General features: G+C 43.7%; 1 protein-coding gene across 1 annotated transcript in view; it reads left to right on the top strand.

The window, feature by feature from the left end:
- MGAM (maltase-glucoamylase) overlaps positions 1 to 17366 on the top strand; it is a 130060-nt gene extending 112694 nt beyond the window's left edge. Inside the window, exons 58-71 of the mRNA XM_079152536.1 lie at positions 3098 to 3232; positions 3663 to 3750; positions 4958 to 5096; positions 5911 to 6044; positions 6164 to 6198; positions 6290 to 6406; positions 6786 to 6934; positions 7528 to 7612; positions 8554 to 8610; positions 11075 to 11199; positions 12714 to 12802; positions 14017 to 14060; positions 15065 to 15229; positions 16536 to 17366. Coding sequence (XP_079008662.1) covers positions 3098 to 3232; positions 3663 to 3750; positions 4958 to 5096; positions 5911 to 6044; positions 6164 to 6198; positions 6290 to 6406; positions 6786 to 6934; positions 7528 to 7612; positions 8554 to 8610; positions 11075 to 11199; positions 12714 to 12802; positions 14017 to 14060; positions 15065 to 15229; positions 16536 to 16613 — 1440 coding nt within the window. The 3' untranslated portion in view covers positions 16614 to 17366. The remainder of the gene's footprint in view (positions 1 to 3097; positions 3233 to 3662; positions 3751 to 4957; positions 5097 to 5910; positions 6045 to 6163; positions 6199 to 6289; positions 6407 to 6785; positions 6935 to 7527; positions 7613 to 8553; positions 8611 to 11074; positions 11200 to 12713; positions 12803 to 14016; positions 14061 to 15064; positions 15230 to 16535) is intronic.
- The last annotated feature ends 1220 nt before the right edge of the window (positions 17367 to 18586 follow it).

The raw sequence follows: 18586 nt of genomic DNA, 5'->3' as shown, positions 1-18586 counted from the left end.
CCCTCAGGGTTAGTGGGAACTCATGTGGAGAGTTACTCGTCTGAACGTCCTTACCTTCTTTATCTTTTCTTCCACAATGATAATTTTTTCTGACCAGGATCTGTAGAAGAAAATGTGAGGTCTATGCAACCTCCAGAGAGGAGTTGGGAAGTGAAAGAAAAGTCCTAGTTCCCAGGGCAGCTGCCAGGGTTGAAGGGAAAAGGAGGCCAGCTTCTGTTGGGTCAACAAGGAAGTATGAGTTTTAGTGTCTCAACCTCTATCCGGATCATGGATTAAATTGCTGAAATATAAGCACTGTGGGAACAGAGCAGAGCAGCAGTGAATGGTGGTGTTGACCACTTAGCATTCCAGGGCAAAGACCCCTGTGGGATCTTTTTGCAGGCATTGTAAGATTCTATCCAGTGGATAGAGTATGAGACAAAGACTCCTATCACCAAGGATGAGACTAGCAGGAGTAGGGCCAAATATTCATGCCTTTTTAAGATTACATAAGTTTTAGGTAATTGGTCATTCCTAGAGAGAAAGATCTACATTTAGATGGAATCATATTCTTATGAGCAAGGGCTCAGGAATAGGATGCCTTCTACATTACAGTGAGACCAGTCAGTGCTGTAATACAGTGGTGTATGGTTACCTGGTGCTGGTGTCTGACTTCCTGCTCCCCAGGTGGTAGCAATAGCCCTCTTAATGCAAAATGGTAGAGTCAACATGGGATCAGTGTACTTGGCTAGTGGACTGTGCATCTAAACTTGGTGGTGGTAGATGCAGTAGGAAAAATAGAACCTGAACTTGGGTAGTGTCTGAAGACTGAAAAGAATGATTCAGACTTATTTTAAGATTTTTTCCCCTACTAGGGAACTGGTTCCTTATCTCTTCATATCTCTTTATTATGACTCAATGAATCACTGAACCAGTCTGTTCATTTGTCTCTTCATGTATCTGGGTATGCCTCTAGTAAGGTTTCAAGGGAGAGAACGTAGTTGACTGTTACAGACTTCACTTGAAGTTTGGCCATCCAGACACTCCATGTGGACTCACAACTGGCCATGACAGAGCCACTCTGAGACACATATTCCTTGTCTCTAGATGTTTATGTTGTTAGACATGCATTTTCATCAATTACAGGGTTGGCTATTTCCTATGAATTCTACAGCTAATTAGCAATTATGGCCATGCTGACTCTAATATTGAGGGGATTCAGATGTGTGTGTGGCAGTGTGGGTTATCACAGCGAAGTTGGAGCATCCTGTGACATTTAGTGAGCAGTGACTAGGGATGCCCTTAACTCTGATAGCAGGGCATCCTTCACAAAAATTTTTCTTGCCCCTAATGCCAGGTATGTCTTTGACAAGAATCACTTTATTAGGTAGCTCCTAGACATTGTCAGGAGACTGAACAATTATAAAATTTATATGAGACCCACTTGGCAGGGCTGCTTAGATTGGGATCAGTCATGTTCAGTCTATCATTGCTGAGGAAACAATGACCCAGGAAGAAACACAAAGAAAGAGGAAGGCACACAAAGAAGCAAATGGCCAGGAATCCATGGAAAAGTCGATTTCTGGGTGAAAACTTGCATGGTGATTCAGTAATTCTGGGAATTGAACTGTGGTAGCATGCAGTGAACTGTGTTAAGTCAGCCTGGGCCCTTTATGCAGATGTGCACAGCTCTGGTTGAAGATGGGGGAAAGTGAGGACAGAAGAGACACAAGAATTAAATTGAAACATGGCAGGGAATGTTTGTTATATGGGCAAGGATCATCACAGTGGCATGGAGTGAGGTTATGAAACCATTCTTGGCATAACTGCCTTCATTTCCCACATAGGATACAACTCTCACCAGAAACAGCTGTCCTTGGCCATTTTCTCTAATACCCACTCCCCATCTCAGGCCATGGTTTCTGACATGGCCATAACTGGAGCTCTGTTTCTGCCAAAATGTCCTCAGTGCCAGTCCGGGGCTTTTTCTGTTTTGCAACAAAGGCATCCCAGGTTTCTCAGTGACATGGCACCATGCCTCTCAGTCCCTGTGAGCCAGATCTGTGCATGCTGCTCCATCTGTGTTTTCTTTGTGGTGTTCTTCTTTTCCTTTTATCTAGAAATATGAGTTTCTACTTGTCTTGTTGTGTGTGTAAGAGCTGGAGCTCCCCTACACCAAGTCTTTGTCATTTCCCTACCTTCACATCAGCATTCTTGAGCTCTTGACCCCTGTAATGCACACAGAGATGGCAGTTGTTTCAAGACACACCCCAGGCTCTGCTGTGCCCTAAGCAACAACATGGAGTCCATACACCACATTTACTGATATTTGCTGCTGTGCATCTGTTTGAACCCAGAGCATTTATTGTTATTTTGTTACTAGGGTAGATCCTAAGCTGTGTATTGTGTGGAACCTCCAGGTCAGTCAGCAGATTATAATACAAGGTCCTTGCTTCTGAAGAGCTTATAGTCTAGATTGGAACTGATACCTTGGAACCACTTTTCATGTTAAGATGTAGACATTGTTGTTCCTATATGAGTGTAGAGGAAGAGAATTAGAGATTTCTTAAAATCTCTCTGTTCAGTCCTCCAGTGGTGAGTTCCACACAACTGAAATGCACACATGAGTTTGAAGCCAGAGAAAACAGTCATTCATGCCCGTCTGATGTTATGAAATGTAGTCTTTCCCTTCCCCACTTTCCCAGTGGAGATGACAGGGTGCCATACACCCTGGATGTTGCTTTCCCTCTGGAAGAGTGCCTGTAGGGCGTGCCTTTTCCCTGGTTCCTGCAGAGTCTTTGGGAAGAGTGTAGGAAATGGCAGGATGGAAAATGTAGGTTGGGCATGTGAAGCAGGGGATAGTGAGCCACGGTGTTGGTAGATAGCACTCATGAGGGCCTGGCAAGGAAGTAGTTTATGGCCGTTTTCCCATGTGTGAAAATTGCCCTTATTTTCTTCAGTGCCCTCAATGTGTTTCCTCAATGCGTATGAGGTGGCTCTATTCAGGCTATCCCAGTCTACCATCCAGTGGTACTTGGTATCATGTAGTTCTTAAAGATGCCTGCTTGCTGCCTAACATGTTTGTTTTGAAGAAATGTCTTACATTTTGTTTTTATAGAAATACCGAGCTTATGTGGCCTTCCCAGACTTTTTCCGAAATTCAACTACCTTGTGGTGGAAGAGGGAAATTGCAGAGCTGTACAACAACCCGCAGAATCCAGAGAGGAGCTTGAAGTTTGACGGCATGTGGATTGTAAGTGTGTGTGTGTCATTGCTGTCTGAGCAGAGGGAGCACTGGTGTTCAGTAAGATGGTGCTAATCCTCCAGGGAATAAATAGAAGGGTTAGGACAGCACTTCCTCCAGTGGCCATTGGAGCAGCCCCCACACCCCTGCTACCCAGCATCCCAGCAGGGTCCTGCTAGCACACCCCCAGGGTGATTTGTAGGAAATCCTGGAATTTTGATGGTTCTGAGGGAGATATTTTTGAAGTCTCTAGGCATGAATTCTGTAGAGGTACTTTAGCTTCCTGTCCAAATCTCATCAGGATTTGGTGAACCTCCCAATGGCAAGAATCTCTAAGGCTTACTAGATGTTGAATGATTTATTCCCTACTCCATTGTCTCTGAATTTTCTGTAGGTAATTATCTTTAAAGTAAGTGATGTCTGTGTTTGACATTTCTAGGATATGAATGAACCATCGAGCTTTGTCAATGGGGCTGTTCCTTCAGGCTGCAGTGATACCAGTCTGAACCGTCCTCCTTATATGCCATGTAAGGACCCTTGGTCCCCTCCACATGCAGAGCACTGGCTAGAGGGAAGATGACTGTTGCCAGAGCCCAAGAGGCAGAGATCTCCCCTGATCACTGGGGGCACAGTCTCAGGGTTCTGAGATTTTATTGAGGCTACAGGTATAAAGACATTTGAAGCACTTTACCCTCTTGGGTGTGTGCACGTGACTGAACTCCTTGGGCTAATTGTTGATTTGTGCAGAGAGCACTGATTCTCTTCATTTTTCCAAATCTGTCCGAGCATACCTGTGATGTTCATCTTAAAGGGAAAACTATTACTTTGGCTAACATATTCAGAATTTTATCCCTGGTCATAGTGGAAACTCTTCACCTGTTTGTGACCAGGATTCCAGGTGTTGGGGGGAACATGGGACAATATTATCATTGAAGGGCATTCATGCCCCTGGTGATCTGCTTCCTCACGTAGTACCCACCTCCCACATTTTTCATTACCCCTTCATAGCTGTTCACCTATCAATTCATCAATATTAACATGGTGATATGGATAGAGCCTTATGGTCTCCCAGTGGCCCACCTGAAATACTGCTGCTTTGGCCTTCAGTGGGTCATTTTAGGATCCAATCCCAAATTGCTCTTGATCGTAGTAGTGTTTTCATTGTGCACAATCACAGAAATGAGAAGATACACCTCATTTGTGTACAATGAATCAAAATAGAGTCTGTAAAAATATAAACAGTAATAAAAAAGACAAAGCATTCTAAGGGCTATATTTCCTTGCTCTTTGAAATTAATTAATAAATCCACAGGAAATTATTTTACCACCAGTTGGTAAAGTAGCTCTTTTTCTGTGTTGTGGAACTGAAGGACTTTTGAGGTGTTCTTGCACTCAAGTCCAGGTTCCAGAAAATATGCTCTCCATGAGTCCTGTGTCCTTCACAGATGATGCAGTGTTCCACATACGAGTGCTCTGAACTGTCCAACAGAGAACCCTATCTTCATCTTAGAATGAAGATAAAATGATATGAAATAATTTACATGTTCAAAATCTAGCTGAAATCCAATTTCACTGTATGTGTTTGAAAAGCCCTTGTTCTTTCCCCCATCTCAGCTCCCCCCAGGAAACATGCTGAGGTCGGGTTAGTCTTTAGTTCCAGAGTTCAGTCTTCTATAGATGTTAATGGCATGAAGAATCAGGGTCTGTTTTCATTTTCTAAATGTTTTCCCTCAGATCTGGAGTCCAGAGACCGGGGCCTGAGCAGTAAGACCCTGTGCATGGAGAGCGAGCAGATTCTTGCAGATGGCTCCCGGGTGCGACATTATGATGTGCACAGCCTGTATGGGTGGTCCCAGACCAGACCCACTCATGAGTGAGTCATCGTCTTCCTTCTCCAATTGGCCCAAGCTGTAGGGAAAGGGGGTGATGCGCATAGCATCCCCATTTTTCATATGAGAATTCATTCCAATATTTGAGGAGTACTTAATAGTAACTCCACAGGAATTGTTATATATTAAAAATACCAATTCTTGAACATGGAGCCAGACGCTGTTATTGTACTTCGGAGAACAGATTAAAATTACTCATAGTCTTATCAGTGAGAAACCAGTAGTCCTAACTATGGACAGTCACAGGAGAGGGACATCAGTAAGTATGACAATAATGTAGTTGGTGCTGTAATAGCGTTAGTTCCAAGAGGTCAAAGGATGGAAACCTCTGCAATGTATATCAAACTGTCCCATCTCTAGTAGCATACTTTTCCATTCTTGATGTACAGAAAATGGATCTTCTGTGGAATTAGCACAGTAGCTACTTTTAGAACTTAATGATTACCTCATTTATTCCATGTGTATTCCATAAATTTTCCATCTTTTTCTCAAATATAGAAAACATCTTTTTCTCAAATATACAAAACAAAGGACGAACATATAATAAGATTTAGTGATGTTGGGGCTAACTCAGTGGATACGTAACATGGTGAAGTTCATTGGAAAGCCTTGTACAGTGGCTGTGCTGCTGTGGATCAGTCATCAAGGTCCTTTCTACTGCATGGATTTCCATATTCCCTCCACACATGCAGTTACGTTTTCTCACCAGGCACTTGGCTCCAGAGCCGTGAGAGGGAAGTTGCACTTCCATTGTTCTTGCTGTGATCTCAATTCTCCTGCATGTTCCCCTCCTACCAGGGCTGTGCAGGAGGTGACCGGCCAGCGAGGGATCGTCATCACCCGCTCCACATTCCCCTCTTCTGGCCGTTGGGGAGGACACTGGCTGGGAGACAACACTGCCGCATGGGACCAGCTGAAGAAATCTATCATTGGTGTGTGGCCTGTTCCCAGGGCCTCTGCTGCAGGGAAGGGAGTTGGCATCCTTGGGGACAGGAGGGAGGAGAGGGCAGGACATGCGTGCCTCAGCTGACCGCCATGGTTCTTATTGCAGGCATGATGGAGTTCAGCCTGTTTGGCATCTCCTATGTAAGTGTCCTCTGATCCTCCTCATCCCCAAGAGGACAGCCACAATCTTGAGCAATCACCCACAGGCTGGTTTTATTTCCTCTGGTTTCAGACAGGAGCAGATATCTGTGGGTTCTTTGAAGATGCTGAGTATGAGATGTGTGCTCGCTGGATGCAGCTGGGAGCCTTTTACCCCTTCTCCAGGAACCACAACACCATTGGCACCAGGGTAGGGCCTTCCTCCTCCCTCCCACGGTGTGCAGGTCTGCAGCCCATTCTATGCAGCCTCTGTGTTTGAGGCATAGTTCAGCTGCCTTTGTTCCTGGGGAGAGTTTCAAAATCATCAATACTCCTCCCAATTAGTTGAACCCCCAGTATTACTAGATAAATCTTGGGATTTAGGAAGGATTCTTCCACATATATTCATGAGCTCTCCTGGGAGCACCTCACTGTCCATTACCAGACTCCTCAGTGTATGCTTGGAGTGTCACCTCTCATTGCCTTTAGCTTAGTGGTGTGTGATGCACTGGGAACAAGCTTTCCGTTACTTGCTGGGGACCCTTGCTTCTCCAGAGTGTGCTGTCAACATCCTGTATTTCCTTCTGCAGAGACAAGACCCTGTGTCCTGGGATGCTGCCTTTGTGGATATTTCCAGAAGTGTGCTAGAGACCCGGTACACCCTGTTGCCATATCTGTACACCTTGATGTTCAAGGCCCACACGGAGGGCAGCACTGTGGTGCGGCCTCTTCTGCATGAGTGAGTGTCCAGCTGGGATCCCAGTGAGGAGGAGCCAGTGTTTATCATTCTGTAGGGTGGCGGTTGATGCAAACCAAGATATCTTCCAAAAGAAGATGTGAAAGATTTTGTCAAAATGTCTGCATGCAGTGAACACTCAGTGTTTGTACTCAGTGTTATTCATACCATGTGTCATTGAGGAAAGACTATTTGTAGAGTGAAAAATATTTGAAATTATGGAACACAGCCTAATTTCTATCTAATTTATCCACGTGGAGACTTCTGTATCTGGTGTAGCTGTTTGATTATATTAGCCTTGGCAAAAATAATTTGGAATCACAGGAGAAGGCATTGGTGGCCTTCTTCACGTTTAGAATGTGCCAGGCAGAAATTAGAGATTTTTTCATAAAAGTATAATGAACATATTTAAACCACTTGTGAATTTGAGGCACCATGACATGTAGAATTGGAAACCTGCATGTTCCTGCTCAATATACGCAAAAACTAAGGATGTTAAAAGATGGAGTTGGGTGTGGGGGTCGCCTCTGAATGTAAGTTGTTCCTAGAGGCGTTGCGCTGGGACTCTCACTGTGACATCTTCTTCTACTTCCCAGGTTTGTGTCAGACAGGGTGACCTGGGACATAGATGATCAGTTTCTGCTGGGTCCAGCCTTCCTGGTCAGCCCAGTCCTGCAGGCTGTGAGTATGGAGGCCTCTGATTGTAGTGTGTCCCAGGTGTGAGGGTGTGAATAGGGCAGGAGAAGAACCCCGATGTGTGTGGGTCCTGGGACATGGGTGTTTGATCTACCTTTTGTCTTGCTTCCCCTGGGCAGGGGTGGAGCACATAGGTGTGCTTGCCTCAGTTCCCTCCAGATGTAAGTCAGCCTAGCAGCTCAAGTTCATCAGACAATCAAGAGAAAAAGTACCCTTAGTATACATTGAGATATCCTTGTTAGTTTATTAACTCAAATGAGGAGTCCAGGGTTAGATGGGGCCTTAGTGAAGAATTCACCACAGTGCTCTGTCCCCATTGAAACCAACTTTCCTGTAGACTTCCAGCAGCATGGTGCGCCTTCCTTCCTTTGCCAGCCCTGCCCTTGCTTCTCTAGCAGGTTCTGCAAGCAGCAAGGGCCATCTTCACATCCTCTTGTAAGCTGAGGTTTCTGATTAAAACGCCAAGTAATCACATCTTCCTAAAATCCTGCCCTTCCTCTGCAGTGTTCTTCTGAGGCACATCCACCCTGAGGGGTTTTCTGTTTAGCAGGTATTCCTGTGAGCCTGTGAGCAAATCATAAATCACATTCATCACTTCCTGGATCTCCAAGGCTTTGTTCAAGTCCCTTGTTTTGGGACCATGAACATTTTCATGTTTGCAAAGGGTGAAGTATGGAAACTTCTCCAGTCGTGCTGGTCTTCAGGACTTGGAGACAGATTGGTGTCAGCCACCACATGCTCATTATCCTTTTCCTGCACATAGTGTCTCAGAAAACAGTGCCTGCTGCTCAGGCCATGTTTGTGTTTGATGTTAGAGAGCCGTGATGAGTTGGTCAGAGACACTCACTGAGCTTTGTTTCTGTGTAAACTGTTGACTGTGGTAGATACAGAGGCCCCGCTTACAGCTTGTTTGTGTTTAATTTTAGAGTGCCAGAAGTGTCACCGCCTATTTCCCTGTGGCCCGCTGGTACGATTTCTACACGGTGAGTTTTCCTAAATGTTCATTCAACCTGCACCTGGTGAGTGGAGATTTGATATCCGACAGACCCGCAGGGTCAAGCTGGCTGTGTGGTCCTGTGCACGTCAGTGTTACCTTTATGGCCTCAGTGTCTCTCCTCCAGAGGTGCCAAGTCCACTCCTTCCCAGGAGCCTTGTGAAATAGCACATGCAGCGTCTCGCTCAGTGCCTGGCTTGTGGGTGGTCATGGGAGTTTCCGCCTTTTCCTCTACAGTCACTGCTCCCTCTGCTGAGACACAAGTGGTATCTTAAGTTGTGCTGTAGCTTTACTTGTATCCAGTCCTGTGGAAGATCCCGAAGTCCAGAGTTCTTTACCCTCTGTCTTCTTTTAGATTTCTTCATCTGCATTACAGATGCTGAAAGACCATGAGTCTATACTAGTTACCTAGTGAGTGGAGTATGCGGCAGTGTGTGAAGAATGCTCAGACCTGGGCCTGGCCCTTGCAGATGTAGTCAGTGCACAAGCCTCGACCAGAGAAGAGGGAGAAGAGAGCTTTCAGTTGTGTAGGGTTGGCGTGGGTCCTGGAGGATGCTTGAGGAAGACTGAGGTGTGCGTCGGCTGATGTCAGGCTTCCTCTTGTGCTGTCCTGAGCAGAAGAATGCAGAGGCCTAGAAGTGCAGGAGGAATGCAGGCAGGCAGCATCTGTATGCAGGTCCTGCCCATCCTCGGATTGGCAGGGGATTCCTGAAAACCGGGTGGCTCCTTGGCCACGGAGTTCCTCCTCTTGGATGTCCTGTGAAGCACTCCTTCTTGTCTTCCCATCTCTGTCGCCTGTAGTCTGTGTGTGGTGATGTGTTTGGAATCTGCTGTGACTTTTCCTCCAGGACTTTCTGGGGCAGTGGGCAGCCAACTTGGTTTAGTTGGCTTAGCCTTGGCTCTGGTGTGCACGTGGACTGTTGTATTCACTTCTGGTTCTTTTGATGTGTTGGGCTTCTGTGTTGCTAGGGCTAAAGCAGGGAGGACCCTGGGCACCCAGTGCAGTGTGGCCTGCCATCGTTTGATGACCTGGACTGTGACCTGGAGTATGAGGTCCTCCCTATATTTTGTACTCCCGGCATCTCCCACATCTCCTGCTGGCCCTGCCTTCCACAGGAGCCACGTCCTGTTCTAGCTCTCGGTGTTGGAATCCTGGACCCCATTCCCTATGGCGCTCACTATGTAGAGGAGCCAGTGTTTGCTTTTATAAACGCTAATGCATTTGTCAATAAGTATGTGTGCCACATTAAAGAAAGCAAAATGTGAGGACCAAGAAAGAATTTTTGTAGAATGAAGGTCTTTACCCAATATTTTTAGTAGAAGACAGCTTTAGCTGAAGAAGGAGAGGTAGAAGAAATAAAATGGAAAGATAAACTTGATGCAGCAAGTCATTTATAGGAAAGGGACACTTTAATGCTCAAGTAATCTGAATGTCTCCTGGGTGAGATTAATGAAGAAATTCCTCTTTATTAATGTTCACAGGCTTTGCACCCTGTTTTTGGTTGTAGAGTAGATATTCGTGAAACCTGGTTCACAGCCAACTCTGGCTTTCAACTATTTTGTAAATAAAGTTTAATGTATGCCTCATTTTATTTTTTTAAATGTCCACTGCTGCTTATCTCTATGGAAACTCCTTAGTTGGGGAATTGTGTTTCCCAGGGGACCTTTCTCAATGTGTGGGACCATTTTGGGTGTCACAGTGTGGTGGAAGGAGATGCTGCTGGGTCTAGTGTTTAGATGCTGAAGATGCTGCTGCATGTCAAAGAGCACAGGGAAGCCTCAGAACAGAGACTGATCTGGCCCTAAACGTCAGTAGTGCCAATGCTGAGAAGCCCTGCTCTAGGTGAGCACTTGTGGAAGGTTCCATGGGATTCCAGTGATTGAGTCAGACGTAGAGAGCCTCTCTCACACATGAGCGAGACAAAGATGTCAATCACCAAGGCTCAGACGTGGAGTAGAAGAGGAGGAAACACAAAGTATGTGAGCTCATTTTGATCTTTTCTGTGAATTAGGAGGCACGATCTTTGGTTACGTGGGTGGGAGTAGAGCGTGAGGGAGATGGCAACTCAGGGGACGCTTGGTGAAGGAGCCGCTCTAGACCTGCCATTGTGCAGAGTATGTCGGGAGCCAGGAGAAGTGAAGGAATGGCCACGTGGCCTCCTGTGACTCTGCTCTGTGACATGGAAACTGGTTGTGGGTTGGGATCCTTGCTAGGACCTCAGGTGGGATGTGGCGTAGCCATCCTGAAAAGACAAGTGACCCTCACAGGACATTAGAGCGGCCAAGCAGGACTTCCCACAGCAGCTGGCGGAAGGCAGAAGCTGACCATCTGGGTGCTGAGTGGCGGTGAGCAGGTAGCTGGTCAGTGAGGCAGAGGAGGTGTGTTCCAGATGCTCTGTTCAGGGCAGCCCGTGTCCTCTCCCTCATCTCCTCCTCCTGTCATCGTCCCTCAGGGTGTGGATATTAACGCGCGGGGAGTGTGGAAGGAGTTGGCAGCCCCTCTGGAGCACATTAACCTTCATGTCCGTGGGGGCTACATCCTGCCCTGGCAGGAGCCTGCCCGGAACACTCACTTGAGGTGAGTACCCGGCTGGTGTCCTACTTTCCCTACGTCTTTGCTCACTGATTTCTTTCCTTCCTTTCCTTTTCTTTTTCTGGTTTGGGAATTGATCTCAGGGGTGTTCTTCCACTGAGCTATATCCCCAGACTTTTTAAATTTTATTTTGAGTCAGGTTCTTGCTAAGTTGCCTAGGCTAGCCTCAAATCTGTGATCCTCCTGCTTTAGCCTCCTGAGTCACTGGGTTCGCAGGCATACGGCACTGCATCTAGGTTGCTCACTGATTTGTAATGAATACCAGGAATCCCAGAAGCATCATTCTAAAGGCCAAGGGTGGTTTTACTAAGCACCTCTCTTTTTGTTTATTTGTTTGTGTTTTTCATTTTTCAAATGCTGTACTCTGAACAATTAACAGCTCTTTTAGATTTATTTGGTGAGATGATAGGTCTCAGAAGTGATATTTCAAATAGAAATCAAAACAGTAGCAATTGTGATTCATGAGAATTTTAGGAGCCTACCTGGATCTTATATGATCTAAGAAATATATTACCATGTTGGGTGCAGTGGTGCACACCTATAATCCCAGTGACCTGGAAAGCTGAGACAGGAGGATTGCAAGTTCAACACCAGCCTCAGCAATTTAGTGAGACCCTAAGCAGCTCAGAAAGATCCTATCTCTAATAAAATATAAAACAGGGCTGGGGTTGTGATTCAGTGGTGGAGAGCAGCCCTGAGTTCAATTTCTGGTACCAAAAAAAAAAAAAAAAAGGAATATGTTGCTAAAAATTTGGTGAAGCCATATGATAACTCATCCCCAAGTCTGAGATTGCTTATATAAAACATTTATAAATTCTTGACCTAGATCAATATAATTATCAGCAGTAACTGACATCAAGTGATCATCATTCTATGTTTGGAACTGTAGTAATATGGGGCACTCTACTTGGAGAGTAGAGTTAAAATATTTTTCCTTTTTATAAGGAAAAAATCCTTTACGTTAGGGACTCTTGTCATTCTGATTGCACAGATGGCAACGCAGGGCTTTAGGAGGCTAAGTGATTTATTCAGAGTCGCACAGCTAGTTAAGTAGATGGACAGTGACTGAAATCCACATCTGTCTGATATCACTCCTGAAATCCTTAGACCCTTAGTCATTTGATTCCCCAGATGTGGATGAAAATGATGAACTGAGGACATTTGTGAAAAGATCCCACTTCATGTGTTTAGGAAATCCACCATGAAAGATGGATTCCAGTGTCAGAATTTTCCTCAGAAAAAAGGAAAGAAGGAACCCAGTTGGTTTTCTTTTAATTTCTTGAAGAGCCCTGAAGGAAAATTCCCCTGTAGTCATTTATGAATAATTCACTCCTGACATGAAGTCATCTGGCTCTATGGAGACAGAATCATAGCTGGTCACAAGTCTCTTGAATCTTAGTACCCACTCTTAATTTTGCTTCTTTGATTTTATGAGAAAACATTTGGCTTGTGACTGTGGCTTTGGTTTTACCTAATACCTCTCTCCCACCTCACTGCAGCCGCCAGAAATTCATGGGCTTCAAGGTTGCCTTGGATGATGAGGGATCTGCTGAGGGCTGGCTCTTCTGGGATGATGGGGAAAGCATTGGTGAGTAGGGGTCGTCTGGGATTCAGGTCCATACAATTGACTGGGCTCCTGGATATCATATGTCCCTGTTTTTTTCCCTTTTCATGTTAAAATATTTTTGCCTTTTAAAATACAGTTATTTTCTTATTCAAGTGTGTAATCCATTTAGTACATGATTCTTATGCTTCATGTAAATGATGCTTAATGCTAAATCTCTCACCGTTATTCGGCTATCCTAATCCTCTGTGAATGACTATAGTAGGGATCCACAGGGAAAGTTTGTTTATAGCCAGTGTTTCTATGATTTATGGTCAAAGGCATATTCCCTGGTTCCATGGTTTACTGTTCCAGCAAGACAATGCCTCTATGAGTTGTGCTATTTTGGGGGGAACTTTCCATTAAGAGTTCATGGAAATTTGTTACTTCTTAGAAGGATAACTCAAGTTTATCCAGTAGAACTTTCTGCAGTGGTGGAGATGCTGTATATCTTCTCTGTCCAGTATAGTACTAGCCATATGTGGCTATCAGACACAAAGATGACAAGTGCATCTGAGAAACTAAATTTCTATTTTATTTAATTTTAATTAATTTAAATTTATGTAATTTAAACTTATCTTTCTGGTGATAATAGCCAATGGATATTGATGGAGTGGTGATAAATGAGAAAGAGGCTAGTATATAGGGAAGAGGGAGAAAGCGATGAGGATGGGAATTAGAGTGGGCGTGCCTGAGACCAGGGTCCCAATGAGTCCACTTTCACCAGATGTGCCAAACTTTATACTCTCCCTGGGTTGGTGGCATACATTAGGGGTAAAGGACAAAGACGGCTCTAATTTGTTCTCTGGAGATTGCATTTTGAAAACTTCCCAATGCCTCTCAAGTTAAACCCACCAAGGGCCCAACCTTGGTGCTTGTGTGTGTGTGTGTATCTGCATTCATATGTGTGTAAGTATACATCTAGGGGAAGAATACGGAAGTCCTGAGATGACCCAGAAGATGATGGGAATGGTAGAACCTCAAGGAAGAGAAGTGGCATGAGAGTGGTGTTTGTTTTCACTGGGGTTGGCTGCAGAGTCTGCCTGGTCTCCATAAGGAGGATTCATATTACAAAACAGCTATGCAATATAAGAAGAAAAGTAAAACAAACTCACAAAAATAATCCCTTCTTTCAGCCAAGACAAGTAGGCAATTTCTCTGACGTAAGCCTCAGTCATATTTGCCTTGTTTGTTTGCAGATACTTTGGGACTCTATTATTTGGCCCGCTTTTCTGCCAGCCAGGTGAGTGTGATGGGAAAGTGGAGTTCTGCTGGTTTAATGGGAACCCAATGCCAGGAGGGCACAAAATACACCTAAAATTCCTTCCTTGCTCATCTTGTTAATTCATTCTTCCCATTTTAGTGCTGTGACTTAAACTTACCTGACCAGAACAATTGTAAAGGAGGAAAAGTTTATTTGAGAGCTCACAGTTTCAGAAATCTCAGTCCATAGACAGCTGGCTCCATTCCTTGGGGCAGGAGGTGAGGCAGGACATCATGACAGAAGACATGGCATAAGGAAGTAGCTCCCAGGATGATCAGGAAGCAGAGAGAAAGGGAGAGAGAGAGGAAGACTCCACTTGCAAGATACCAAATACATACCCCAAAGGCATGCCCCAATCCCCCCTCCTCCAGTCACACCCTACCCACCTTTAGTTACCACTCAGTTAATCCTATCAGAGGATTAATTCACTGATTGGTTAAGGCTCTCATAACACAATAATTTTGCCTCTGAATGGTCCTGCATTGCATCACACATGAGCTTTTGGGAGACACCTCACATCCAAACGAGAACACTTCCCTTCCTCCACATTTCACATGGAGATTTCCTGTGTTCCTAGAAAGTTTGCTGTGATGGGAACCATTCACGTCTCATCAGTAACTTACGTAGGTTTACCATTTCACAGATGGATAGACTGTTTCTATATAGTCTAGCCCGGTTCCAGTGTTGCCTTGGAATGGTCTGCATATTTTGTGACTTCTCCACAGGTAGAACATAAGTTTCTTGATGTTTGAGACTTTCCTGTAGAACTGAAGGAATGGCTAAAGACCCTGCTGGCGTTTGTGCAAAGTAGATGTAGTAGGCAACAGGGGCTAGAGTACTGAAATCGTGATCCCCAATAGCTGAGGACACAGGATGATGACCCAGAGGTAGCTTATTCCAAGATTTACATTTATGCATAAAAAGAGGTTGGGAGAAAATTGAACTAATGTTACTGTCCCCCTTTTTTATTTCCAATTTGACAGAATACAATGCAGAGTCATGTAATTTTTAACAATTATGTTGTTGCTACAAACCCTTTGAGATTGGGCTACATTGAAATCTGGGGCGTGGGCAGTGTCACCAGCGTGAGCATCTCTCTGAGGAGTGGGAATGAAACACCCACCTTCACCTACAGCCCTGCAACACAGGTGGGTGGCCCATGACAAGTCCAGTGACACTTCACAGCCCTGGTCAGTCTTGTGCAAATCCCGTTTCCTTTCCAAATGCTGTTTGTTCTCTTCTGAAAATCCTCCAGGAATCTCTGTGTTCAGTTGGTCTGCTTGGGAAGCATGGAGATAAAGAGAAACTTCATGGTTTGGTCTGGGTCCTTCCTTTCCGTGTTTTTCTTGTCTGAAAAACTTTGTCTTTACTCCTTCATCTCTGTATCAGAGACCAGCCTCCAAACAACTTGAACCGCCATATTTCATCAAATATAAAGTGACACCATCAGCTAAAATTTGTTTCACTATTTCATGAAGAAAAAAATTCCACACAAAAAGGGAAAACAAAACTATGAAATAAGTTTTTCCTACCAATTACTTGTTTTATTTTAAACTTACAGAAAGCTCTTTGAAGTTTCTGTAGACATAGAGTTTTATCCAAACATTTTAATGTTGTAAGCAATTAATCCAAAAGAAAATGTTGGGTGGAGATACATGAATAATTCTACAACAAAGTAATTTGAAAGAGGTCGACCCTGAATGTGAAGGAGTATTAATACCTTTTAACAATTTAAAATACATAGATTTATTTCACTATTTGAATTTGTATTCCAATTCTTACTATTTTATAATTAAATATTCTGTTCTTTTGTTTTTATATGATATAAATATGTGATAGAAAATGGTATTTCTACCAGAGGAGAGGATATTTCCTCTGATTTCTAGATCTGAAACAAAAGTTTTTATTAGGGTTTATATATTTTGTTTCCTGATACTGTCATTTTCTTGTCAAACCAACTTTTCCAACTTTACTGAGAGGTCTTAATGGACTTTGCCTAATTCTGTTGTGAACCAGCTCATGGACTGACATGCAGTCTCATGTGCATACAGCAAAGTCCTCCGGAAGGTATTTGCCTAGAAAAAAGTAGGAGTATTAGACTCTTACTGGGCAGTCCTCAGGGTGGAGGGAATAGGAGAAGAGAAAATAAAAGGAGGACTTCAAGGAAAAGGCACACCCCAGAAGAGGGCAAGAGTGGGCACCTCTCCAACTTGTCTATGTAGTCGTTTCTCACCAGTGGTCCTATATCCATGATCCCTATCACTGAGCAATATTTGTACTCTAGGAAATTAGAAAACACCTTTCTCACCTGAAAGTGTGAGGCCATGTGAGCGAGACCTCGGATTATGAAAATAGTAGGGGTTTATGTGAACTATTGACCTGCACCTGATATGTGTGCAGAAAATTTCAAACAATAAATGCCCGATACAATACTTTTTCTTTGGTTCTCAACAGGTGTTGAACATTGATGTGACAAACAAAAGCATAAGCCTGCATGATTTCATTTCGTTGACATGGAGAAGCTCTCCGTAAATTGTTAGAGCAAGATCCTAACTTGGAACAACTCTGAAAATCCTTATACTTCATACCCATAAAATTATTGTGTGTTGTTATTGATTCATGCCCAGTATGGATGAGATATTTTATTGATTTGGTTATGTTCTGTCTGTGAATCCTGAAGGTTAAATTTTAGCCCTGTGGGAGAGAGGTGTGGAAAATCTATGGGTTCTTTTAATGCTACTGTGTAAATAGTATGGTACAGAGGATTCATCATATGAGGACGAGCTGGGTCCATAAAGTGTATGTGTGCGTGTGTGCATGTAATCATGGAATTGGCCCTACCTTCTTGCTATGGATATAGAAAAAGTCTTGCTACAACAGTTCCTGGTCTTGAAGCTAAGCAGTACTTCAAGAAAGCATTCATAAAGCGCACCTGCTAGTTGCTTACAGGGAGAAGGAAAAATATGCTAAGAGCATGATGTAAGAGGGTAAAGAGAAACCTCCAGGAAAGGTAAGCAGGAAAGAGTCGAGGCCACAAATGATGATGACAAAATTGATCACAAATTGTCAGGAATAGTGGCCTCATGGGGAAGGGAACGGAAGAGTCAACTCACTTGAGGAGAGTGGTGAAAGAGCTGGGGTATAAAAGATAATTTATTTTCATTGTAGTGTGTTTTAAAATGTATAAATCTTGTTTATCTACCCTGCCTAATGTATGTAACCCAGTTCACACAAACACTTGCAATTTACATGTCATAGAAAAATAAAACAAGTGAATTTGCAAAAGATTTTGAATGTTGGGGTATTCTGTCCATGGGCACTCTCACTTCCGGGTGAAGACTTCTTCCTGTCTGGTAAACTCTTGTGAATTGGTCTTTCTGGTGCTCTTTGGTGTCAGAGCTCCTGCTTTGAATCTGCTGATGGATTGCGATGAGCGTCTCATAAGCCCGAGGTGTGTGAAGGTGTTCATGGATTCCTGTCATTGTTATAGCAGTTGCTACCTTTGACTAAATACCACTGGCAAAAACTGGGAGTTGGAACATCAGATGGTTAAAATTTGGGATAAAGAATTTATATAATGATGTTCCAAAGGTGTATTTACTTGTGACATCATTTGAAAATGAATTGAAACAAGTACCTCTGAAGTGAACATGTCCACTTCCTCAGGTGTTTTTCTTCTCTTACCTACTGGGAAACTTATGCTTACACACTCAGGTTTCAGCACCTGCATATTATCAGGCTGGTTTAATGTTCTAGTTATCCAAATAAGGAGCCTTTTCATGAGGGTCTGAGCAAACTAGGAAAGTAGTGAAACATGGGAGAGCAATCATGGGAATCATCTGATTAAAAGGGTGGGAAGCTTGTCAACTTCCTCTAATTATCCATTCAGGAAGACCACAAAGACAAAAGCATTTATTTGCCTTACACTTTAGAAATCTTTTGTTACCAACAGGGAAATAAAATGTAGGTTCAAGTTGGCTAGATAATCCCAGGGCCAAGGCCCTGAGTGAAGCATGTGGGGGTTGGGAACATTCATAGTGCCAGGGACTCCAGTGAGGGCCTGGTAACACCTATGGAATCCCTTTTCAGAACAGTGTCTTACAATGCATAAAGGAATTCTATTACATTAAAGCATAATACCCATACATTTTTAAAAACTGACAGAGGTAACACATGAGGTGTGTTTTTAATCAATGTAAATAAAAAGATCTAGCAGTAGAAATAGTAATGTCAGAATTTCAGTTTAAATATTTGTAATAAAAAATCTGATTCTATCTGGAAACGTGCACTGCTACAACTCCTGTGCTCTGTTGTTTACACTTAGGATCTGAGGAAATGCTAAATTTCAGTTAGAAGTTAGTAAATAACAGATGTTTTTCCTATCTTGTGCATAGATTCCCTAAATCGTACCCATGGAAGTCTAGGCTCCCTAGCTCAAGAGTTCCTGGATTAAGGCTGATGGCTGTCCAGACTCCAGACAGCACCCAGCCTGAGTGGTTATATCT

The sequence above is a fragment of the Sciurus vulgaris genome, assembly GCF_902686455.1.
Source record: "Sciurus vulgaris genome assembly, chromosome: 8".
Taxonomy (NCBI): domain Eukaryota; kingdom Metazoa; phylum Chordata; class Mammalia; order Rodentia; family Sciuridae; genus Sciurus; species Sciurus vulgaris.
The sequence above is the reverse complement of the archived record's forward strand: the minus strand, read 5'-3'. Positions and strand labels throughout refer to the sequence as shown.